At 44.7% G+C, this 25,783-nt stretch overlaps 1 protein-coding gene and 1 non-coding gene across 4 annotated transcripts in view; one reads left to right on the top strand and one right to left on the bottom strand.

Annotated features, from left to right (window-relative positions):
• SEC23B (SEC23 homolog B, COPII component) overlaps positions 1–22,871 on the top strand; it is a 40,179-nt gene extending 17,308 nt beyond the window's left edge. For all 3 annotated transcript variants that reach the window (XM_024753716.1, XM_024753715.1, XM_024753717.1), the window contains 9 exons: positions 1,879–1,968; positions 2,689–2,795; positions 4,438–4,591; positions 7,444–7,521; positions 10,183–10,344; positions 11,180–11,266; positions 14,243–14,398; positions 14,778–14,843; positions 22,424–22,871. In XM_024753716.1, coding sequence (XP_024609484.1) covers positions 1,879–1,968; positions 2,689–2,795; positions 4,438–4,591; positions 7,444–7,521; positions 10,183–10,344; positions 11,180–11,266; positions 14,243–14,398; positions 14,778–14,843; positions 22,424–22,513 — 990 coding nt within the window. In that variant the 3' untranslated portion in view covers positions 22,514–22,871. The remainder of the gene's footprint in view (positions 1–1,878; positions 1,969–2,688; positions 2,796–4,437; positions 4,592–7,443; positions 7,522–10,182; positions 10,345–11,179; positions 11,267–14,242; positions 14,399–14,777; positions 14,844–22,423) is intronic.
• Positions 17,371–17,443, bottom strand: TRNAE-CUC (transfer RNA glutamic acid (anticodon CUC)). The gene has a single exon. It is a non-coding gene; the product is annotated as a tRNA-Glu (tRNA).
• Positions 22,872–25,783: the final 2,912 nt, after the last annotated feature.

Genomic DNA, 25,783 nt, shown 5'->3' on the forward strand with positions numbered 1-25,783 from the left:
TTACGGTACGCGGGCCTCTCACTGTTGTGGCCTCTCCCGTTGCGGAGCACAGGCTCCGGACGCGCAGGCTCAGCGGCCATGGCTCACGGGCCCAGCCGCTCCACGGCATGTGGGATCTTCCTGGACCGGGGCACGAACCCGTGTCCCCTGCATCGGCAGGCGGACTCCCAACCACTGCGCCACCAGGGAAGCCCCTTATGTCTTCTTTTTAATCATTACCTACAGCTTAAAATAATCTTTATGCCAGCCTGGCATATTTTGGGTGACATGCTCTGAATCCCCTTGATTTGGTTTCGTATTAAAAATGGAGTCAAAAGGTGTGGAGAGAGATTTGAGAGAAGGGATTAGCAAGGCAAGAAAGGGGGGCAGACAGGCTCCTTTTACTTCCTTGCCATTGTTCGTGGGTGCAGCCTTCACTGTCCAGCAGATGTTATGTGCCTCTTTTAGAAAAGGCCCTGAAAGGGAAGGTGAACACCTAGGAATCCATTCGTCTCACGATCTTGCTTAGGAGAGACTTGTGAAACGCAGGGTGTCCTCCCCAGCCTGCACTGTAGAGCTGTGACTTTTCCCTTTCCCCTCTGACCATCACCTTCCTGAGATTGCTGGTTCTGTGGCCAGGGACATGGGCTCCTGGCATGGCTTTGTAGAGAGACCGGACTGGTGTCAGCTGTACTCAGCTGACAGTGTACAGTTTGGGTGGATTCAGAGTAACAGAAGAGGTATGTATCATGACTCTCTTGATGCATAATTGTGTTACTTTCTAAGGATGGTATCCCATATTATAATGAGGTGTTAAAATGTGTAGTATTCGCTGTCTCTAGAATGATCAAATGTATGTTTCAGAGTCTAGTGGTCTTCTTGGTTAATGGTTCTAGGTATTTGACACCTGCAGACTTTTCTTCTAGATGTCATGCTTAAAACAGTGATACCCTTCATGTTTTAGTGATCTTTTTTTTTTTTTGGTGGTACGTGGGCCTCTCACTGTTGTGGCCTCTCCCGTTGGCGGAGCACAGGCTCCAGATGCGCAGGCTCAGTGGCCATGGCTCACGGGCCCAGCCGCTCCGCGGCATGTGGGATCTTCCAGGACTGGGGCATGAACCCGTGTCCCCTGCATCGGCAGGCAGACTCTCAACCACTGCGCCACCAGGGAAGCCCAAGTGAACTTCTTATTTATTGCTGGGAGTCATTCAACTAGTCAACCCAAAGCAGCCTTCACGTGATTAAAATCTCAGTTGTCTTACCAAGAATTTATATGTAGCTTTTGCATAAAGGAATTGGGTTAAAAATTAATATTTAACAGCTAAAGTTCTGTAATTATTTCTTGTTCTAATAATGGTGGAAGAAGTACATAAATCTTTCAAGCTAAGCAGGTAATTCTTTTTCTTTTCAAGTATTTACTTCATCCCCATCCCTGACCTGATTCTCTCAGTTGACATCAGTGTTATGTATTTTGTGTGTGTGTGTGTGTGTGTGTGTGTGTGTAGATAAAGCTCAACGACGTAATGAAAACTGACCAGAGTGCCAGTATAAAAAGCCTAATTGTAAAGTACTGTAATAAATGTTAAACTTTATTCTGGTCTGTAATTGTACTTTTTTCAGTGAAATTTAAAAAAAAATTTTTTTTTCCGTTTTTTGGCCGCACTGCGTGGCATGCGGGACCTTAGTTCCCCGACCAGGGATGGGACCCGCACCCCCTGCAGTGAAAGTGCAGAGTCCTACCCACAGGAACACCAGGGAAGTCCCGAAATTTAAATTTTCATTTGGAATGAGATATTCTAAGGGACCTGCCCTTCTCAGAGTCAGTGCTTTTCATCAGCAGGTAATCACAGGAGCATCTTTTTTGTTTCATTTCTTTTTAATCCCTCTTCTCTCCCCTAGGAGCTTGGTGTTGGTGGCACGAGTCAGTGGAAAATCTGTGGCCTGGATCCCACGTCTACGCTCGGCATCTACTTTGAAGTAGTCAATCAGGTGGGCTGCATTTTTTCATGAATAGTTGCGTCTCAATGTTGTGTTTTCTGATTTGTTACAGACTGGTGGCCTCCGGTTTCTTTCTCCACAAAGTGATGCTACTTTGGGCTTGTGTTTAGCCTGATCTTAGTCTGACGTCATCTTTTTTATTCCTTCCAGGGTATGGTCAGAGTCAGACAGCAAACTGCTTTTGTCAATTTGTTGTTGAACTGATAAGGTCATCAGAAGAGGAATGGCTTTTGCCAGCCATCATAATGTTGGTGAATTTTTGAGTGTGTCAGTTTTTCCCCAGTATTTTATTTTTTTAAATTCAAACGTACAGAATGATAAGTAGGATTGTATAGTGAATACCCAAGTATCAACCACTCAGGTTCTCTAACTAACATTTTGCTGTGTTTGATTTGTTACGCATCTAGCCATTCCCCAATTCATTGTGTTTGGATGCATTTCGAAGCAAATTGCAGTCACCAGTGTCTTTCATCCCTAAACCCTTCAATGTGTATCAACTCACGTTCAGTATTTATTTCCATATGGTTCTCTTTTTTGAGGTAAAAGTTGCAAACAGTGAAATGCCCCGAATTTAAGTGGACCATTCAGAACGCATCAAGAACCTTGCCGTCACTGCCCTGTCAATCGTCTTAGGACGAGTGCACAGGCTCTGTGACCGCTTGTGTGGGGTCATGTGGTGATGGTAATGGGTGCTGGCCTCTCATCCTGCAGCACAACGCCCCGATCCCGCAGGGGGGCCGCGGCGCCATCCAGTTCGTCACGCACTACCAGCACTCCAGCACCCAGCGGCGCATCCGCGTGACTACCATCGCCCGCAAGTGAGTGGCCCCGGCTTCCTCTCCGCTGAACCTCTGGCTTTTTGCTATGGAGAGAGAATCTAACATCTAGTAGTTTATCTCTGTGATTCCACCAAGTGAATGGTTCTCACCAGCCCTTATGGTGAGCCCTGGCTCATTTGATCAGAGCAGGACGAGGAGGAGGCACTGCCGGCTTAGAAGACTCTCCTTTCAGTAGGAATAAGTTCATTAAAAGTCATTTTTCATTATTTATGAAATAAGTGACCTATAAATATACCCTCTTTATAAAAGATTCAGGCAGCACACGAGTATGTAAAGAATGGGTTTTTCCCGCTCTCCCCAGAGGTAAAATGCTATCACTGTACTGACATGTGACATGTAACTTCACAATCCCATTTCTGTGCAGTTATAGACCACGTGTGTATATTATATACATGATGGCTTATGTGAAGATATTCATAAGATTTTCGCAAGAATGTGTCAAGGACACCTTCCATGTCAGTGGATAAAAGCCTCTACCTCATTCATTTTATTTTACTTTATTTTATTTTGAAAAAAAAGTTTTTTGGAAGTATAGTTGATTTATAATATTATATTAGTTTTAGGTGTATCATATAGTGGTTTGAAACTTTTATAGTTTATACTCCATTTAAAGTTATTACAAAATGTTGGCTATATTCTCTATGCTGTACAGTATATTCTTTTAACTTATTTATTTTATACATAGTAGTTTTTACCTCTTATGCCCCTCTCCCCTTCCCTCTCCCCACTGGTACCACTAATTTGTTGTCTATATTTGTGAGTCTGTTTCTGTTTTGTTATATTCGTTTGTTTCATTTTTTAGATTCCACATATAAGTGGGAACACAGAGTATTTAGTACTTGTCTTTCTCTGTCTGACTTATTTCACTAAGCATAATATCCTCCAGGTCCATTCATGTTGTTGCAAACGGCAGAATTGCATTCACTTTCATGGCTGAGTAATATTCCAGTGTGTGTGTGTGTGTGTAAGTAAAAATACAGGAACAGATTATGCGCGCACACACGCACACACACACGCGCACGCACACACACACACACACACACACACACCCCTGTGTCCTGTACCCACGTCTGTGTCTTACTGGAGAGCCGGCTCCCAGGCCTCTCCCGCACGCAAGCACAGCACTCACTCTGGAATGGTCAGACACACACACACACACACACCCCTGTGTCCTGTACCCACGTCTGTGTCTTACTGGAGAGCCGGCTCCCAGGCCTCTCCCGCACGCAAGCACAGCACTCACTCTGGCACGCACACACACACACACACACACACACCCCTGTGTCCTGTACCCACGTCTGTGTCTTACTGGAGAGCCGGCTCCCAGGCCTCTCCCGCACGCAAGCACAGCACTCACTCTGGAATGGTCAGACACACACACACACACACACCCCTGTGTCCTGTACCCACGTCTGTGTCTTACTGGAGAGCCGGCTCCCAGGCCTCTCCCGCACACAAGCACAGCACTCACTCTGGAATGGTCAGACACACGCGCACACACACACACACACACACGCACACACACACCCCTGTGTCCTGTACCCACGTCTGTGTCTTACTGGAGAGCCGGCTCCCAGGCCTCTCCCGCACGCAAGCACAGCACTCACTCTGGAATGGTCAGTTGGGCAGATGCACAGAGTCAGCTCAAACACATCGAAGCAGCGTTTGACCAGGAGGCTGCAGCGGTCCTGATGGCGCGGCTGGGAGTGTTCCGAGCGGAGTCGGAGGAGGGGCCAGATGTGCTCCGGTGGCTGGACCGACAGCTCATCCGACTGGTGAGCTGGGGACAGTGGCACTACGTTCAATCTTGGTCTCTGGTCTACTTTTGAGAAAACTGTTGTTTAAACCTATTATTTTATACAGCCAGTAAATAAGAATTTTATTAGTGGCTTACCTCATGCCAAACACCAGACGTTCTGAGAATGATGTAAAAGAAGTGTTAAATATGCATCTCCCCCAAGGGCTCATGTTACAGTTGGGAAGAAACACCACACACAGGCCATTTAGGTAATGGTACAAATCTGAGTGTGTTGAGGGTTGACTTAGATTAGTCCCTGTGTATCCTGTGGTTCTCTGTTTTCCCTCTAGATCTTGGAGGGTTTGGGGGGAAGTAGGGGTCCATGGCCCAGTGAGTGTGAGGAGATGCCTGATGTGTCATTCTGGGTGTAATCAGGAGAGAGAAGCCACGTGGTAGTTTAAACGGGGGGAGTGTTATATAAAGAATTAGTGTCACAACAGGGGATTAGAATAATGAGGGATTGGCTAGTAAGAGGTAAAGAGAAGTCTGAAGGATACAGGATAGTAGATCTGAGGCGTGCTACTTCCAGGCTGAGGTAGAGCACCCCAGCAAGACCCGCATCCTCCCAGGGCTGACGGAGCCTCAGGTGGGGCAGGGCCATGGCTCATTGGGTCTCTTAGAGCAGAGATGTTGCCGTGGTGCCTGCTGGAGGAACTTAGTAGAAATTCACCCTCTGTGGCACCGAGAAAACGGTTCACCAGGAGACGTCTCAGCAGGGGCGAACGGGGCTGGGGGGCTGCAGGCGCCAGTGCTGCGTGAAGACGCTGCAACCATCCGCTGACCAAGCCTAACGTAGTGCCCTGGCTGGGGAAAAATATTTAAGGGCCCCAGATCCATCTCACAGCCGGCGAAAAGGGTAAGTTTGGAGACACGAAGCAATAAATCAATAATTGAGATACCTTATGATCTTACTGTTTGTAAATTCACAGCACGTGTTAGTGATCAAAGGTCCTGAAAAGCACAGTAACAAAACTTATTTAACTTTGTTTAGCCCTGTGTGTGCCCTTGCTGTCCCACAGAATCATTTTTTCAGGGAATGTCAGCATTGCAAACGTAATTTGAAATTGAGCAGAGAGTCCAAGTGGTTGGCGAAGGCTTCTGGTGGGAAGTGAGCCTTGAGTCAAGTCTTTTTAAAGAGAGTAGAAGGCAAGGCTTGCCAAGTGGAGGGCCCAGCACCCACAAGCCTGTGGGGTGTAGCTGGACATTCAGTTCATGCTGGGGACCCTGGAGAGGCCGCTGTCACGGGTGACCAGCAACTACGGTGGGGGAGCAGCAGTGCAGGTGCAGGTCGCTTGAGCAGTGCCTTGACTGTAAAGTGAAGTCTCTGCCTGGGTGTTAGAGGGGAAGGGTTAAGTGTGGTTCTTAGGCGGGGGCGTGAGAGCGGCATGACGCTGTGTTCACACTGCATTCACCACCCCTGTATGAGGTAAATCGGAGGGCAAAAGGGCTGCTGTTACGGAGGCCAGCGGAGGATTTCGCCGGCTCCAGGGAGCTGAGACCAAGGTGGTGGTGGTACAGTTGGAGGGGAGAGAAGCTTTGGAATCAGGCTGTATGCCGAGAGAAGAATTGACCAAACTTGGTCGAACTATACATGGAATCAAAAATGAAAAACATCGGGCTTCCCTGGTGGCGCAGTGGTTGAGAGTCCGCCTGCCGATGCAGGGGACACGGGTTCGTCCCCCGGTCCGGGGAGATCCCACATGCCGCGGAGCGGCTGGGCCCGTGAGCCATGGCCGCTGAGCCTGTGCGTCCGGAGCCTGTGCTCCGCAACAGGAGAGGCCACAACAGTGAGAGGCCCGTGTACCGGAAAAAAAAAAAAGAAAAACATCAACGCTAACTCAAGTTTTAAGTGTGGGCAACTGCAAGAATGATGGAGCAGTGGGAAACAGGAAAGGAGAGCAGCTGTGAGGGGGGAGGGAGGGGAATCCCCTTTTCTAATGTACTAGTTTAATTTATTTTGAATGTGAACTTGCATGTCCAAGGAAAGCCACCCTGTAGTTAGGATAGGTCCTGACAGGAGCTCGGGTCGGAGGTCAGCACTGCATGTGGGGGAGGGATTTGGGTGACTCTGGCCTGGCCGTCATGTCGTGTGTAGCCAAGGCAAGGAGGATGGGAGCAGAGGGCCAGGAACTAACCTCAGAGGAGCCCACCGTCGTCAGGAGGAGGTAGGGAGATGGGCTGTCGGATGAGGCAAAGAAAATCAGTCGGAGAGGTGACAGGATGTAGGAAGGCACTGCTGCAGTGGCTGAAGGAGAGGGGTCAGGAGGTTCGGGGAGTCACATGGCTCACGGTGGCAGGGAGTTGAGGAAGGTGAGGTCTGTGCAAGGATGCGGTCGAAAGAGGGTCACTCCCAGAGATGAGCTCTCTTTAGATGGTGGGCATCTGCCTCCCTGGTGAAATGAAGTATGACATGAAGAGGAAATAAAGGCAGGAAGAGAAAATGTTCAGAGATTTGCCTGTGAGAGGAGAAGAAAATGGAGTTGTAGAATAATAGAACATTAGGCCTGTCTGTAACTGCTAGGATGTCAGAGTCCTGGAGGATTTTCTTATGGAAGAGGCGCCTGAGAAGGCTTCTCAAGCCCCTTGCTGTTGGAGCAGCCTCGGCCGGCATCGCCTGGAAGCTGCTTAGAACGTGGGGCCTTCAGCACCCCTGCCCCCAGATCTGCATTTAACATCCCCTGGGTGTTGCGGGGGGCTGGGCTAGAACTCGGGCAGGCAGAGGCGGAGCTGAGAGTGGGGCATGGCCCTCCTACTCCAGGGAGTTCTCAGGTGACACTCACTTAGGTTTTCTGTGTGTTGTTGTTGTTTTTTTCTATTTTCTCTCAATAGTGTCAGAAGTTTGGACAATATACCAAAGAAGACCCCGCATCTTTTAGGTTATCAGATTCCTTCTCTCTATATCCTCAGGTAAGTAATATATGTTTTTTAAAATAACTAAAGAAGAAAGTGATAGATATAAAACTCGCTGCTCTCGGGGTCAAGTCAGGACTCTGTGTGTTTTGAGACTCCATTTGGAGGTGATGAGGTCGTTCAGTTCAAGGCCAGACAGTGCCTGAGCCCCACGGAAGACGCGGGTGACACGCAGAGAGCAGGTGCACAGACTTTGGGGAGAAGGCAAAACAGGATTGTTGCTGTGAGGCCACAATACGACCTCTGATTTGTAGAAGTTCTGGGTGGACGGTCACGCGTGAACCTGAACGCAGCAAAATGAGACCACAGTTACCATGGTAGACATTGTTGACGTGTCTGTAGTGGCTGTGCTGCGTCGTGACTGTGAAGACCCGGGCATGGCGGGGACCAGGTGTGTGGAACCATTCGGAGCCGGGAGGGGGTGGTGGAGCGAGACACCACAACCGGGGGTCTGGGTGCTGCCTTTTCTGAGCCTCTACCCTTGTCTGTAAGTGTGGCAGCTGGGGCTCAGCTCCGCTTCAGGGGCGAGGCTGGCTGACCCTGGGTCTGCCGCGGGCCAGGCACCCGTTTGGCTTGGCGGCCAAGGAGCCAGCTCCGCAGCTGGGCCCGGGGTGTGCGGGTCGGGGCCCTCACAGATGCAGCTTCCCCAGAACTGGAGGCAGACTCAACCTTTTTCCCCTCCTCCCTCAAGGATGCCTTAATGAGGAATAAGTAGGAAGAAGCAAACTCTCAAGCTTAAGTGAACTTGTTAGGACTTTGATACTCCATCGGGTATTACCTTTTTGAATACTCGATTTGGCAAGTGGACGCAGGCTTCAGTCATGAACTTGTGCAGCTTGGACTCAGGGCTGAAGGAGGGGGGCTTCAGAGGTCTCCTCACTGGACGCTCAGCCCAGAGTAGGGCTCTGCAGTCCCCGCCGTGTGCCTGTCTGTCCTGTACCCGAGCAGTTGAGGCTGGACGGTGCCGTGGAAAGAGGCCGGGCCCGGCCAGGGTCAGGGCTGAACCGGGTTCCAGTGCTGGCTGTGTTGCTGCCGGTCTTGGATGAGGTCCCGAGCCTCTTCAGAAGGGTGGAGTTGGTCTGGGAAGTGGCATGTAGTCTTTCTAAAGCCGGGGAATCTTTTCTTCAAGACGAGCCTCTCAACAGCCAGCACAGAGAGCAGAGAGACGTGGTGACCCGCACCCCTGGGCCCCGAGGATCCGCTAAGGCTCGGAGGGCAGTTTGAAAACCACCAAATTTAGATGATTTCTTAGATTCTTTCTGTTGAAGCGTGTAGCATAGAGGTCCAGAGCCAGGCAGCCTGGAGCAGAGGCCGGCCCTACCGCTCAGTGGCGAGGGGTGTTGGGCAAGTTGCCTGCCCCTCGGTCTCCTTGCCTGTGAACTAGGGGTGGTAAGAGAGCTTTCCTCGTGGCTTGTCAGGGGGACTCGATCATTCTTGTCCAGCGCTCTGTGCCCTGTACGTAGGATGTGCCGAGTATCAGCCTGGGTCATAATTTAGGAACCTACAATTCATTATATTTAAAAGCTTCTCAGGAAACTTTGTTTGTTTTATTTTTGTCTGCATTGGGTCTTCAGAGCTGCACACGGGCTTTCTCTAGTTGTGGCGAGTGGGGGTTACTCTTCGTTGGGGTGCGCGGGCTTCTCATTGCAGTGGCTTCTCTTGTTGTGGAGCACAGGCTCTAGGCGCGCGGGCTCAGTAGTTGTGGAGCACGGGCTTAGTTGCTCTGTAGCATGTGGGATCTTCCTGGACCAGGGATCAGCCTGTGTCCCCTGCATTGGCAGGCGGATTCTTAACCACTGTGGCACCAGGGAAGTCCCTCTCAGGAAGCTTTGTACTTCTCAAGGCAGGTCATTTTCATCTTCTGGCAGCTCTTTAGCGTGAGCTAACAGCTGTTCTCTCGCCCCTGCTCCTTGGGGGCTGGAAGGAATGCACCTCTGTCTGCAGTAGCGACTCCTGGCCTTTTCTCCCTTGAGCTCCTCACTCCGAGCGCTCTGCCTCTGTCTCAGCACTCTGGCCTCTCCTGTGCTGTCACTGTGCCTGGCGTCCCTCCGCTGCCTCTGGCTTCTTCTCGCACGTCTTTTAGGCCCCAGTGGCTTTGGGGACGCTCCTGCTGCACCTCCACCCCCACCCCATCATACCAGGACTTTCCTGCGCTGGGGCCCTGAGTGCGCCTTTTCCCCACTGGACTGTGACCTCTTCAGAGCGGAAACTCTGCTCTGCGACCTGGCCCGGTGACTCCAGAAAGCAGTGCTTTGCCTTGCCTCTTTCATGCAGAAGCTTTGACATGCCCAGAGGGCCCCCTCTTTTTCTAAAAATTATGTTTATTTCTAATTGTAGTGAAAACCCCATAACATAAAATTGACCACCATAACCGTTTAAGTGTGCGGTGTGGTGTAGTGTTACGTATGTCTGATTGTTGAGCAGGGAATCTTGAGAACTTTCTCATGTCACGAACCTGAACTCTGTACCATTAAACAGCAGCTCTCCCCTCCCTCCTCCCTGGCCCCCGGGGCTGCCATTCCACTCTGGTTCATTGAACCCAGAGGCCTTGTTCCTAAGGGCTGGGTTCTCCTGTTTCCAGGGCGGGGGCAGGTCTGCTCTCTGGGTGTCTAGGAAGGTGACAGCTGTATGCATTTGTCTTTTTCTCTGTAAATGCAGTTCATGTTCCATCTGAGGAGGTCTCCGTTTCTTCAAGTCTTCAACAACAGCCCTGATGAGTCGTCGTATTATCGACACCACTTTGCCCGACAGGACCTAACCCAGTCCCTCATCATGATCCAGCCCATCCTCTACTCCTATTCCTTCCACGGGCCGCCAGAGGTAAGGGCCGCTGTGAGTGCTTCTCCCACAGTTGGAATCACCTAATACAGACTTTTTTCTAGCACGTTTACTCTTAGAGCCAAACTGTAAAAAAGAAAACTTTGAGTCTTTATAGTAATTTAACATTATTTCTGAGTATTAAAAGAATGTGCATAGGAAAAAGTCATAGGATGTGTATAATTAGAAAACAATTTAAATGTTCAATAGCAGGAAAATTAAGTAGTCTAAGAAATATTCACAAAGTTTATGTAACATAATAAAATAAATCCTTATGTTAAATAAAAAAGTAGAAACTTTTCTAAATTATGACTTTAAAAGCCTGCAAGAATTAAAAACTATAAGGAAATAAACCAAAATTTCAATATTTGTTGTTCTTGAGTAGAAATTTTCAAATTTTGCTTAATGAATGTAAGTTTAAGTTACTTTTCTTATTGAAATAAAAGTCATAGTCAAATGTATTTTGTAGGAAACTTTAAAATTTGTATTAAAGGATGTTCTTTTTCATGTAGGCATTGGAGTTCTCTGTCATCTACAGCAGTAGATTTGAGAGAAATGTGTCTCTGATAGAATATATTTCTAGCACAAAACTGAGAAAATTTGGAATTATTTCTGGTTCCTAGAGCAAAAGATAATAACATTCATCTCACTTCCCCGTTGATGAGAGATTATTTGGAGCCTGTGTTTTCTACAAAGTTGAAATCTAGAACTGCCTAGTCAGGGAGCAGAATGTGGGAATTTGGCACGAAGATGAGACCCTCCCTGCTGGGTGTGGGGTTGGCGGGTGGCCGTGTGGACACCGAGGGAAGACCCATGCCATCTCTCCCTTTTGCTTCAGCCTGTGCTCCTGGACAGTAGCAGCATTCTAGCTGACAGAATTTTGCTGATGGACACATTCTTCCAAATTGTCATTTATCTTGGTGAGGTAAGATGAAGTTAATTTCTTTCTTCCTATCATATTTTACTAATTTACTAATTTTATGACATTTGAAAAAAGAATTTGAGCTTAGAAAACCCACAGTTTATTATAATGAGTATAGTGGCTTTTATGCTAGTGAATAACATTCCTTTTCAGGACCCGGAAAAAGGGTGGTATTTGTATATTTAGTAATTTTAATTTTACTTGCTATATGTAAACGTCAGGTTGTCCTTTTATTTTTTTTAATTTTTATGCAGCTTTTTTTTTTTTTTTTTTTTTTTGGCCATGCTGCAAGGCTTGCGAGATCTTAATTCCCTGATCAGGGATTGAACCTGTGCCCTCGGCAGTGAAAGCGTGGAGTCCTAACCACCAGGGAATTCCCTAATTTTTTATACACTGTTTTTTTTTTTGTTTGTTTTTCTTTTGTTTTTTGGGGGGGGCGGGTTTTGGGTTTTTTTGCGGTACGCGGGCCTCTCACTGTTGTGGCCTCTCCTGCTGCAGAGCACAGGCTCCGGACACGCAGGCTCAGCGGCCATGGCTCACGGGCCCAGCCGCTCCGCGGCATGTGGGATCTTCCCGGACTGGGACACAAGCCCGTGTCCCCTGCATCAGCAGGCTGACTCTCAACCACTGCGCCACTAGGGAAGCCCTATACACTTTTTAAAGGTTACTTTTCTCATGTTGTACAACACATCCTTGAGCCAGTAGTTTGTACCTCCCACTCCCCCACCTGTATATACACTGCCCCCCACTCCACAGACCACTTGTTTGTTCTCTATACCTGTGAGTCTGCTTGTTTTTTGTTACATCACTAGTTACATTTTTCAGATTCCACTTGTAAGTGATATCATACAGTATTTATCTTTGTCTGACTTATTTCACTTAGCAGAATACCCTCTAGGTCCATCCATGTTGTTGCAGATGGCAAATTTTCATTCTTTTTTATGGCTGAGTAGTATTCCATTTATATATCTACCATATTTTCTTTATCCATTCTTCTGTTGATGGACACTTAGGTTGCTTCCATATCTTGGCAATTATAAATAATGCCGCTATGAAAATTGGGGTGCATGTGTCTTTTCGAATTAGTGTTTTTGTTTTTTACGGATATATACCCAGGAGAGTAGAATTGCTGGGTCATATGGTAGTTCTGTTTTTAGTTTTTTGAGAAACCTCCATACTGTTTTTCAGGTGGTCCTTTTAAATCACTATGCTTTATTGCTTTCTGAGTTGTCAGGCAAGATCAGTTTACTTTTCGTCAGTAAACTTTTTATATTCACACTGTCCTTTCAGAGTTATGTTAGAGTCGCTAGTAAATACTGCTAAGTTTGCGACTAGAGTTTTTTCTCTGAGATAATGTGGCCCAGTGAACCTTATGCCAGGTCTCTGGATCCCTAGGATGGCTGTGGATGGTGTTCAGGGCAGCATGCATTTCTTTCTCAAAGACGTTCATGCCCTAAGGAAAGGAATGGCTCCTCAGGAGAAAATCCTTTAACTGAGTGTTATATTCATGGATATATTCTCTTTTTTGTCTATTGTACATTTTTTACCTTTAGTACATTGCTTGGGCAACTGACTTGACTTCCTGGTGTCTGTACATTAGAAGTGATTTCAAATGTCCTGAAAAGATGTAAATTGTGTTTCAGCATTCTTTAATGCCCTAGAAAGAAATGGTTTTTCTAATACTAACAGGCATTTTATAACTTTAAACTGTTTTCAGCGTATTAACAGCCACTTTGCTAGCCACTTGGCCACAGGTGCCAGGTCATCGGTAGTGGTCCTAGACTTAAGGCTGGGTGACCGACCAGCTGCTGTTTCCACTGATGCCTTCAGGAGCTTCCTGTGTCTTCAGCTCATCCCTTATAGACATCTCTGACTACAGCCGCTATCCTGTTCCTTTACACGTTGATTGAGCACCTTCTGTGTGCAAGGGATAGGTTCTAAAGATGAAGGCAGATGACCTCGCTCTCGCCCTTTAAAAGTCCTAAGCCTTCTGATTGTGGGGGTTCTTATGAACTCTTGGTCCCAAGCAGGCCGATGGGCATTCCCTCCATGCCGCCAGCCAGTCAGAAATTAAGACCTGGGAAATGGCGCTGGCGCCGCAGCGGAGGTGAGAGCAGGCTGGTCTCCTGACAGCAGTTCTGTTTCCAGAACACATTCCTCACTTCTTACGTCTTCTTACTCCATTTTCTTTCTCCATTGCTTTCTTTTTTAGTATCCCCCAAATAACATGTGAAAGCACTTCCATTTAGTTATAAAGATATATTAATCAGTCAGTGAGTATTTCTTCATTTCCGGCGTGATTAAGGTGTGTTTCCTAACACAGTTGCTGACGGGAATGAAAGAAGGATTGAGACACCATGTTTAGTTGGGGAGACAGTCTTTCCTTTCCACACTTTGGTGTATTGCCTTCCGCTTGTTGCCTAATTAACACACATGCTTTGATTCTTACAATTTACAGCTCGGGGCCCAGGGGAGCAGGGGTTGGGGTGTAGTCGGTCCCACCCGCCCGTGGGACTGCCGTGCACTGGAGGAGGGCGTGAGATGTGCACCACCAGGAAAAAGAAAGGACAGTGGAGTCTGTATAGGAAGCCGGCAAACCCCGTTCCCTACCAGGGGTGGTGAGGATGTGAGGGCTAGACCGAGTGATAGTGGGGGAGGTGGAAAGCAGGGGAGCCCAGGGCTCCTTGGGGCACCCGATCCGGGGTGTTTGGCAGTACAGTTAGAAAGGGGAGGGGAGGTGTGGTGGGCACTGACATTTCTGGCGGGACTGTGTAGGTGGCAGTGTCGTGGACGCAGTGCTCGGCTTACTCATGCTCCTGGACAGCTCCACATGGCTCCCCTCGGACACTCATCTCTCTCGACAGAAGACTTCGTCACTGGAAACAAGTTCTGGGTGGGACGTTAGAATGTCAGGGGCGTCAGAGAAGGTTGTCATCACAGCACCTCCACGGTAGTTTTTATTTCTTTGTTTTGGTGTAGACCATAGCCCAGTGGCAGAAAGCAGGCTACCAGGACATGCCTGAGTACGAAAACTTCAAGCACCTTCTGCAGGCACCCCTGGACGATGCTCAGGAGATCCTGCACGCGCGCTTCCCCATGCCACGGTACATCAACACGGAGCATGGAGGCAGCCAGGTGAGCGAGCTCAGCCCGGCCCTGATGCTCTGTTGGCTTTATTATGCATTCTCATGGCTATAAATCCAAACTGCCTGGTTCGTATCTTATATGGTGACATAAACTGACATACAGGTCAGCTTCCAAATATGACTTCTTTTTAAATGAGTGGTCAGAATATGTTGGTGTAAGGTAGTGGATTGCCAGAATGAAATACACTTCATGTTTCAGGAACCCTAATAAACGGAGAAACTTTGGGCTTAAACTAAAGAAATGGGTTCCTATGTGGTAAAAAGTTTCTAATTTAACAAAAAAATGTAAAATCTTTTTTTTCTATTACACTAATATTAATGCCACTTTTAATCTTTAAATCTAAATCTCTCTCTCTTTTTTTTTAAAGGCTCGCTTCCTTTTGTCCAAAGTGAATCCATCTCAGACACACAATAACCTGTATGCTTGGGGACAGGTGAGTAATTGTCAGGTATTTGAGGAGGAGGCCAGGCTGCTTTTTTAAAAACTTGTTTTTAAATTCTACAAATTGGGTAATTCCTTGGTGGTCCCGTGGTTAGGACTCGGTGCTTTCACTGCCAGGGCCCGGGTTCGATCCCTGGTTGGGGAACTAAGATCCTGCAAGCTGCAAGGTGCGGCCAAAAGAAAAAGAAAAGATAAATAAATAAATCTACACATCTATTGAATTGAATCCCTTTTGGCCCAGAGACAGAGTAACTTGGGTATTTTGCTAGGAAGAAAACTTTGAATAATACAGTAATCCTCATTATCCATATTTTTGCTTTACAAGGTTTCAGTTATCTGAGGTCAGCTGTGGTCAGAAAATTCCAGAAATAATGCATTAGTTTTGAATTACACACCATTCTGAGTAGCCTGGTGAAATCTCACACCTTCCCACTCCCTCCTACCTGGGGAGTGCGTTATCTTTGTCCAGTGTTTCCACACTGTATATGCCAATGTTAATTAGCACCTGTACAGGAAAACCTTAGTACGTTCAGGGTTCTGTTCTACCTGTGGTTTGAGGCAGCCACTGGCGTCTTGGAAGCTGCCCACCCTGGATAAGGGGCGACTAGGGATTTCTGTGTAGGTTGGGGGTGGGGACATGCCCTGTGTGGATCCCCTTCTGCAGTACACAGCAGAGTCTGACAGGTTCAGGCCAGAGGACAGAACACTGAACTGTGGCCTCCACGTGCTCCCCTCGGAGACACAGTGGCATTGCCCAGAGTCCCCACACTTCTGTCTCCCCCGGGAGTGCAAGGCAAACACATGGACTCACGCTCACCATTCTTTCTGCCTCCTCTTCACTTTTTAGGCTCCAATTTCCTTCCTTTTTTTTTTTTTTTTTTTTTTTTTTTGACCCCATTTTTCTTCCTTTTTTTTTTTTTTTTTTTTTTTTGGCAGTACGCGGGCCTCTCACTGTTGTGGCCTCCCGTGGCCTCCCGTTGTGGAGCACAGGCTCCGGATGCGCAGGCTCAGCGGCCATGGCTCACGGGCCCAGCCGCTCTACGGCATGTGGGATCTTCCCGGACTGGGGCATGAACCCGTGTCCCCTGCATCGGCAGGCGGACTCTCAACCACTGCGCCACCAGGGAAGCCCCCAATTTCCTTCTTTAATTATTCCTAGCATTTATGTCTCCCTCAAATGAGTCTTTTCTTTCATTCTGTTTTCTTATAACATTTTTTGGGAAGTAATTGTAAATTTATATGCAGTTGTATGAAACAATACAGAGAGATCCCCTTTGCTCTTTGCCCAGTCCCCCCGCCCCGCCGTGGTAACATCTTGCAAAACTGTTATACAGTATCATAACCAGGACATTAAGATATGCATTTCCACCAGCACAAGGATCTCTCATGTTGCCCTTTTATAGTTACACTCACTTCTCTCCTGATCTCCTGTTTTCTATTTCTATAATTTTGTCATTAAAAAGTTAACATGTGTTACATACACAGGGAACTGTATTCAATATCTTGTAATAATCCATAATGGAAAAGAATATGAAAAAGAATATATGTATGTATGTATAGCTGAATCACTTTGCTGTACACCAGAAGTTAACACAACATTGTAAATCAGCTATACTTCAATTTTTAAAAAACTGTTACATAGGGCTTCCCTGGTGGCGCAGTGGTTGGGAATCTGCCTGCCAATGCAGGGGACACGGGTTTGAGCCCTGGTCTGGGGAGATTCCCACATGCCGCGGAGCAACTAAGCCCGTGAGCCACAACTACTGAGCCTGCGCGTCTGGAGCCTGTGCTCCGCAATGGGAGAGGCCACGACAGTGAGAGGCCTGCGCACCGCGATGAAGAGCGGCCCCTGCTCACCGCAACTGGTGAAAGCCCTCGCACAGAAACGAAGACCCAACACAGCCAAAAATAAATAAATAAATTTACTTAAAAAAAAAAAACGGTTACATATATGAAACCATATGGTACGTAAACTTTTGGGATTGGCTCTTTTCCCTCAGCATACTTATCTAGAGATTCATTTAAGTGTCAAATTTATAGGTAATTTGTTCCTTTTTATTTGCCGAGTAGTATTGTGTGGTATAGACATACTGCATTTTATTTAATCATTCACCCATTGAAGGACAGCTGGGTTGTTTACAGTTTCTTTTTTTTTTGGCTGTGTTGGGTCTTTTTGCTGTGTGCGGGCTTTCTCTAGTTGTGGCGAGCGGGGGCTACTCTTCGTTGTGGTGCGCGGGCTTCTCATTGTGGTGGCTTCTCTTGTTGTGGAGCATGGGCTCTAGACGTGCGGATCCAGTAGTTGTGGCTCACAGGCTCTAGAGCACAGGCTCAGTAGTTGTGGCGCACGGGCTTAGTTGCTCTGTGGCATGTGGGCTCTTCCTGGACCAGGGCTTGAACCCGTGTCCCCTGCATTGGCAGGCGGATTCTGAACCACTGTGCTACCAGGGAAGCCCTTGTACAGGTTTCTTATAAACTTTTTTTTTTTTTTTGGCCATACCGCACAGCTTGTGGGATCTTAGTTCCCCGACAAGGGATTGAACCTGGGCCCTTGGCAGTGAGAGCGCCAAGTCCTAACCACTGGACCACCAGGGAATTCCCTGAACATCTATTAAATCTATTTTTATTTCTTTCATCGGTGTTGTGTATTTTCACTTTCTTTTTTTTTTTTGAGTGATTGTGAATGGTACTGTACTTTTAATTTCAGTGTCCAGTTGTTCATTGCTAGTACAGATCTTCTTCAGCTTGTGATGTGATTGCATCCCAATAAATCCATCATAACTTGAAAATGCATTTAATACACCTAACCGTATTTTATAATGAAGTGTTGAATATCTCATGTAACTTATTGAATGCTGTACTGAAAGTGAAAAACAGAATGGTTGTGAGTGTCTTGGTGGTTGACCCATATGATCAGTGTGGCTGGGAGCCACCCAGTATCACGCGGGAGGATCATACTGCATGTTGGTAGCCTAGGAAAAGACCACAATTCAAAATGTGTATGGTTTCTACTGAATCAGTACTGCTTTTATACCATCATAAAGTCAAAAAATCATAAGTCAGCAACCATCTATATATAGAAGTAAAGTTATTTTTGTATACTTGTCTAATATCCTGTGACCTTCCTGAGTCACTTATTACTTTTGGGAGTTTTTTGGTAGATTCCTTGGGATTTTTTACAGACAGTCATGTCTTCTGCAAGTAGGAACAGTTCATTTCTTCCTTTCCAATCTGAATACTTATTGTTTCCTTTTGTTGTTCTGTTGTCTATTTTCAGTGTCATTTATATCTGCTCTAATCCTTATTTTCTTCCTTCTGCTTGCTTTAGGTTTATTTCCTTCATTTTCTAGGTTCTTGAGATAGGAGTTTAGATTATTGACGTGAGACTTCTCTTCAGTGTATGCATTTAGTGCTCTTAATTCCCTTTGCAGTACTGCTTTTGCTGTGTCCCACAGGTTTTGATTATGTTGTATTTTCATTTTCATTCAATTTGATATATTCTTTTAAAATTTATCTTGAGGGTTCTTCTTTGACTCTTGGATTATTTAGAAATAATTGCTTAGTTTCCACAGATTTTCTTGTTGTCTTCAGTTAATTGATTTCTCTTTTGATTCCATTGTGGTTAGAGGATATACTTTGTATTATTTCAATTTTTAAAAATTTGTTGATGTTTGTTTTATGGCCCAGGATATGGTCTGTCTTGGCATATGTTCCATGGTCACTTGAATAGGCGTTCTGCTATTGTTAGATAAATTGTCCTATAAATGTCAATTAAGTCCTGTTAGTTGATGGTGGTGTTGAGTTCTTACATATCCCTGCTGATTATCTGTATAGTTCTATCTGTTTTTGAGAGAGGATGTTGAAGTTTCCAACTCTTAATGGTGAGTTTGTTTCTCTTTTGCGTTCTGTCAGGTTTTTGTTCACATATTTTTCAGCTCTGTTGTTTGTTGCATACACACTTAGGATTGCCCTTTCTTTTTGGTGGATTGACCCTTTTATCATTATATGATGTCCCCACTATCTCTGGTAATTTTGTTTGCACTACTATCTACTTTATCTGGCCTTTATAAAGCCCACACTTATCTTTCTTTTATTCTTTTTATTATGCAAAAAAATTAATGTTTGCATGATATACCTCTTTCCATCCTTTAACTTTCAACCTGCTTCTATCATTATATATTTTTTTAATCTACTCTGCTAAGCTCATAATAAATTTGCTTATTTGGACTATTTATATTTAATGTAGTTACTGATATGTTAGGGCTTATTAAGTCTGCCATTTTATTTTTTTGTTTTCTGTGCTTTTCATTTCTCTGTTTTCTTTTTCCTTCCTTCCTGTGGGTTACTTGAACATTGCTCATAATTCCATTTTAACTTGTTCACAGTGGTTTTTCTAGTATATCTCTTTTTGTAGCATTTTTTAGCGGTTATTCTTGGTTGCTCTAGATATTAGAGCATTACATTACATTATGTGTACCTAGCTTATCATGGTCTACTGGTGTTATCTTTTTTACCAGTTCAAATGAAGTATAGAAAACCTACCCCAGCCTCACTTCATGTCCCTTTACCCTCTCCCATTTATGATATAATTGTGTTAAATGTTTCCTCTGTGTGCATCAGACAGTGTTACAGTTTTTCTTCAGCCATAATCTATAAATCTAAGAGAAGATGGAAAACCTCTTATTTTTATCTGTAGTTTTGCTTACTGTGTCCTTTATTTCTTCTTAATACTCCAGAGTTTCTTCTTTTATCTTTTCCTTTCTGTTTAGAAATCTTCCTTTAGCAATTCTTTTCAGGGTAAGTCTTCTGGTGATAGACTCTTAGTTTTCCTTCATTTGAGAATCTCTTGATTTCCTCTTCAATCCTGAACAATATTTTCTCTGGATATAAGATTCTGGTGACAGTCCTTTTTCTTAGGCAGTTGAAAAATATTGATAAAATGTAATCTTTCTCTGGACCCTTTCAAATTTTTTTCTTTGTTAGCTTCAAATGTTGAAATACCATATGTTTTTGTGTGAATTTCTCTGAATTTATCCTATTTGGAATTTGCCCAACTTCTTGATTCTGTATATTTATGCCTTTTGCCAAACTTGGATAGTTTTCAGTCATTAATTTCTACAATACTTTTTCAGCCTGCCTTGCCTGCCTTTCTCTTTGGGACCTCAGTGATGCAAATGTTAGTTCATTTGTAGTTCCACAGCTCAGTTGGATACTTTCTATTATTTTTATCTTCCAGTTTATTGACTCTTTTCTCTGTTCCCTTTCTGCTGTTGCATTCAAACGTTTAATATGTTACAGTATTTTTTAGTTATAAAATGTTCATTTGGATTTTCTTTGTCTTATATTTCTTTTCTGATGCTTTATGTTTTCATTTGTTTCAAGTGTGTTCCTAATTGCTCCTTGAAACATTTTTGTCGTGGCTGCTTTAGTCTTTGTCAGGTAATTCTAACACCGTCGTCAACTCAGTGTTAACACCTGTTGACTGTCTTTTTTCTCATTCATTTTGAGATCTTGACTCTTGGTATAACAAGTGATTTTTTTTTAATATAAATGTATTTTATTTATTTTTGGCTGCGTTGGGTCTTCGTTGCTGTACACGGGCTTTCTCTAGTTGTGGCGAGTGGGCGCTACTCTTCGTTGTGGTGCATGGGCTTCTTGCGGAGGCTTCTCTTGTTGCGGAGCACAGGCTCTAGGTGCACGGGCTTCAGTAGTTGTGGCACGCGGGCTCAGTAGTTGTGGCTCGCAGGCTCTAGAGCACAGGCTCAGTAGTTGTGGCTCATGGGCTCTAGAGCGCAGGCTCAGTAGTTGTGGCGCACGGGCTTAGCTGCTCTGCAGCATGTGGGATCTTCCTGGACCAGGGATCGAACCTATGTCCCCTGCATTGGCAGGCGGATTCTTAACCACTGAGCCACCAGGGAAGCCTCATAACAAGTGATTTTTGATTGAGACGTGGACATTTTCATATTTGTTATGAGACTCTGGATCGATTTCAACCTGTTTTGGCTGTCTTTTTGTCACACTGCTCTGGCAGGGAAGGGGGTGGTACATTGTTTCATTTCTGCCAGGTGAGACAGGGGTTCAGGTTTTCCATTGGCCTCTGTTGACACGTGAGGTGGAGGGTGACTTCTTGTTACTGTGTGTGGGGATGGGAGTTCCAGCTCCCCACCTGGTTCCCATTGATTCTCCTGTGGAGGTGGCCTTGTCACTGGTGGGTGATGGTGAAAGTGCTTTCTCTGCACTAAGCCTTCTCTGATACCACCCCAGGTTGGGGCGTGGACATCTTCTTACTACCAGGTGTGGGGTGGAAGTCCAGGCTCCCTATGTGGTCTCTGCGGACACCATGGGTGCAGGGAGACTTCTTACTGGCCAGCAGGGATGAAATCCCTGGCTCCATACTTGGTCTTTTCTGATACCACCCTGGTGGGATTGTTGGGTCCCTCAGTACTGCCATGTGAGGGTGCAAGTCTACACGATCCGCTCAGCCTTTTCTGTCTTGCTAGGCTGCCCTGGTCTTTTGCTAGAGAAAGTGGGCTCTTTTTGTTGTAGTTTTTGTCCGTGCTCAATAACTGTTGGCAGCTTTTTCAGCTCCAAGTCTGGCGCGCATGCATGAGGCAAAAAGGAAGCCCTGGGAACTGGCCACTGTGTGGTTCCCTGCATCCCAGGGTCGCTAGTTAATCTGCTGCCTTTTCACCACCTTTCAAAGTCTTCTTATGTTTGTTTTATATAAGACATCCAGGGGTTTTAGTTGTGCTTAGTTGAAGGAATGAGGAAAAGTACATCTACTCTTTCTTCCCAGAGAAATCCTTTTATAAAACTTTAATCATGCTTATACTTTTCTGATTATAACAGTAGTACCGTTTCATTTTTAGAAGACTAGTATATGTAAAAAAAAAATTTTTAGAAAGAAAGTTTAAATTACATAGAATGCTACTAGCTAGAGTTAAGTACTTCTGGCTTCTTTCTAGTTAATATAAAAGGTATATATCATGTATATCTGTGTGTGCATATGTATATATTTTTTTAACAAATTGGAATCTTGTTAGAAATCAAGGTTTCTATTCAGTACTTTTCCCCTTAACGTTAATTGAATCATAAGCATTTCTTGATAGTGCAGAGATCCATCTGTTTAGTGGATACTGATTCACACATTGTGAATACGCTGTTACCAAGCTTCTGTTGTAAGCAGATCATTTAAGAGCATCAAGCTGGTTGCAGCAGGGTGGTGGGGAAGATGAGATGGGGCGTGTGGGCCCCCAGGAGTTCATGCCTGCTGGGAGCCAGACCCTGGATGAGTCATCAGAACTACACAGTGGGGTAAAGTAGAAGGGCATATGCTCAAAACTGTCTGTAGTGGCAGGAATGACCTGATATGAGTGGATCAGGGAAGGGTTTTGTGAGGAAATTATGCTTTAGTTGAAAAGATTAGCTAGGCAGAGGACGGGGCTGGGTGGCAGGAGTGCTCTTGGCAGACGGACAGCACTTGCTAATTTTGTGAGGGGAAGGGTCCTTAATAACGCCTGAATTCCAACCAGCTTCTAAGAGACCTGCCAGTAAACCTTTTTCATTAAACTTCAGGAAACAGGAGCGCCCATCCTGACTGATGACGTTAGCCTGCAGGTGTTCATGGACCATTTGAAGAAACTGGCTGTCTCCAGTGCCTGCTGAGCTGAGGACATGAGAAGGAAATGGAAGAAAACACTGTCACACTGTACTCACAGTTGTTTATAAAGGCTTAACGTTCCTTTTACTTTTCTGCTGCATTTTAATAAATAATCAAAAGAAGCGTTATGTAACTCTTTAGATTTTAATTTGCTTGTATTCCTTATCTGTGCCCTTTTTTTACACCATAAAATTATAAGGTCATAAACATTTTGGTACCGGTAGATGTTTATATGCTTTTTGTATCCTAACTTTTAGAGTCTGTATAAAATCAGAACTAATGTATTTTGGCAGCTTGCTTACATGAAAATCATAATGATCAGAAAGGAAATAAATCTGGATGAAGAAGCACCGGTTAAAATAATGCTAATACAAATTTGATTTCTGAGGTCTCTGTGTGTTGTAAGTAAATTCCCCGAGAGGTAATTCCTGAACTTAATCTTCATTTACTGTCAAGGATATTGTTAACATTAACAGACAAGGAAAAGTAAGAAATATGTGAAGCTTTATTGAGGCAGAGTGGTCTGGAGTGGCACTGTTCCTACCTCACCTGAGATACAGAGAACAGATTGCTGGTCACCAGAGGGGAAGGGGTGGGGGAGGGTGAAATGGGTGAAGGGGGTCAACTATATGGTGCTGGATGGTGGTGAGCACACTGTAGTGCATACAGAAGTTGAATTATAATGTACACATGAAACATATAATGTTATAAACCAATGTTACCTCAATTTAAAAAAAATTACAGCTTATTCTACTCAGTGGAGTTCATCCTTGTTTAGAGGTTATATCCCCTTTTAACATGGGCCAATTGCTAGGACAGCTGTCATCCAGGAATTTCTTTTGTTTGGACTCCTAGGTTAGTTGCAGTTTTCCTTTTATCTCATAAGTCATTTTGCTGCCTTAAGTGACTGTTCCTAAAAAGAGCATACAGGAGATAATTCACAGAACCCGTTCTGCCTTCATACCTGACAGCTTTACTGAGTATAAAATCTAGGCCCAAAATAATTTTATCTCAAAACTTTGGAGGCATTTTTTCAATCATTCAACAAATAATTATTCAGTATTTGCTGTTTGGAGTAGTCTTCTAGGGCCTGGGAATGTAGCCAATAAAACAAAAATTCCTATTCTCACAGAGCTTATATTCTGGGTAGGGAAGACCAATATTAAAAAATTAGAAGTAAATTATATAATTTTTTAAGAAGCTAATGAGTGCTATGTTGAAAAGTAAAGCTGGGAACTCCTATTAATTGGCTGTCGGACCATCTGGATTGATTCCAATGCTCTATCTTTTGAATTTGTACTTACTGCCATCTTAACCTCTGCTCAAAATTCTGGGTGGGTTTCCTATCTTAAAATGTTTAACAATTACATTTTAAATGCCTAGGGCTTTTATTTACTGTACCTTTTCCATAGAATATTTTTCTTATATTTGGGATATAATTTTGAATTGAGGTAGATCATATAGAAGAGTACATAAGCCTGTGTATCCAGTTTAGGGTTGAAACTGTTCCTCCTTGGGCCTGTTTCCAATTGACAGGAGGAATGTGATAGACCCAGCTGGCTCTGGTGTCTCTCCAGTGACAATGAGTGAAGGTGCCGAGGGGCACCTTGAGCCATGCAGGTCCCACCTGTGGGTGCTGGTGGGTGTTAGTGTTCTTTGGAGAGCAGCCATCTCGAGAGGGAGACACTGAGCCAGTGTGCCTAGTAACTATAAACTCCATCTTGAAGGCAAGGAAACTCCTGAAATGATCAGTTAGGAGAGTGGCAGCCCGGATGGAAGGAGGCTGGAATCCAGCCGAGGCCTCAACAGAGGCAGCTTTTAGTATATGTGCTGCCGAAGCGAGCACAGAGAGGCAGCTTTTAGACACAGGTGACAGATGAGGTGTTAGGTGAGAGGGTGAGTCAGGACAGGTTTCTTTCCTTTTGGGGGCTGGGGCGCAGTAGGGGTAGGGATAAATTCAATCCTGGCCACTCTGAGTTTCAGGAGCTTGCGGGGTAGAACTGAAAATGCCCTGTAGGTTGGCAGTGATTAGTATGCATTTATCTTTCAGGAGAATGTGGTGTATATTTGAGAGTCATAAACGTATAAAGTAAATAACATGAGTAAAGTTGCTCAGTATGAGAAGAGAAGCAAGCTTGGAACAGAATACTGATTTTCCTGTTTTGGTTTTAACGACCTTATTGGGGTATAATTTATATACGATAAACTGCACCCATTTAAAGTGTACAGTTCAATGAGTTTCAATAGGTGTGCACACCCATGAAAGCACCACCATCACATCATCAAGACACAACATTTCCACTGCCCCCAAAGTTTCTTCAGGCCCCTTTTAGTCCTTCCGTTTCTGCACACCCTGGTCGGAGGCAACTACTTGTCGCCTTTCTCCCACTATAGATGAATTTGCTTCCAGAATTTTATGTCTGGTTTCTTTTGTGCCTGGTTTCTTTCACTTAGCATTACCCATCTGAGATTTATCCATGCAATTGCATGGATCAGTACAGTAGTTCCTTTTATTATGGAGTGATAGACTCACATTTCCTTTATTCATCCACTAGTTGATAGACATTTGGGTTGTTTCCATTTGGGGGCTCTTACGAATAAAGCTCTGTGAACACCCACATACATACGTTTGTGTGGACATAATGTTTTCATTTCCTTTGGGTGAATAGGAACCGAACGTCTGATTCATACAGTAGGGGTACTTCAATTTTTAAGAAACTGCCAGTACCGCAAAGAGGTTGTGATATTTTATGTTCCCACCAGTAAGAGGTCTGATTGCTCCAAGTCCGTACAACCCTTGGTATTCTCAACATAATTTTTAGTCATTCTAATAGGTGTGTAAGGGTGTCTCGTGGTTTTAATTTGCATTGCTGTGATGACTTAACAATGCCCCTGTACTTATTGGCCATTTGTTTATCTTCTTTAGTTAAGTGATTGTTGCCTGTTTTTCAGTTTGGCTGTCTTTTTATAATTGAATTGTAAGATATCCTTATAAATTCTGATACAAGTCCTTTGTCAGATCTACCTACTTTGAATATTTTATCTTGTGGCTTGTTTCATTTTCTTAACTGCCTTTCGAAGAGCAAAAGATTTAATTTTGAAAAAGTCCAATTTACCAATATTTGTTTTGTGGTTTATGCTTTTTGTATTCTAAGAAATCTTTGCCTATCCCAAGATGGCAAAGATCGCCTTTTTAAAAAATTTTTATTTTATATTGGATGTAGTTGATTTCCAATCGTTTTGTTAGATCTTTTCTTCTCGGTTTGTAGTTTTAG

The sequence above is a fragment of the Neophocaena asiaeorientalis genome, unplaced genomic scaffold (assembly GCF_003031525.2).
Source record: "Neophocaena asiaeorientalis asiaeorientalis breed wild unplaced genomic scaffold, Neophocaena_asiaeorientalis_V1.1 scaffold302, whole genome shotgun sequence".
Classification (NCBI taxonomy): Eukaryota; Metazoa; Chordata; class Mammalia; order Artiodactyla; family Phocoenidae; genus Neophocaena; species Neophocaena asiaeorientalis.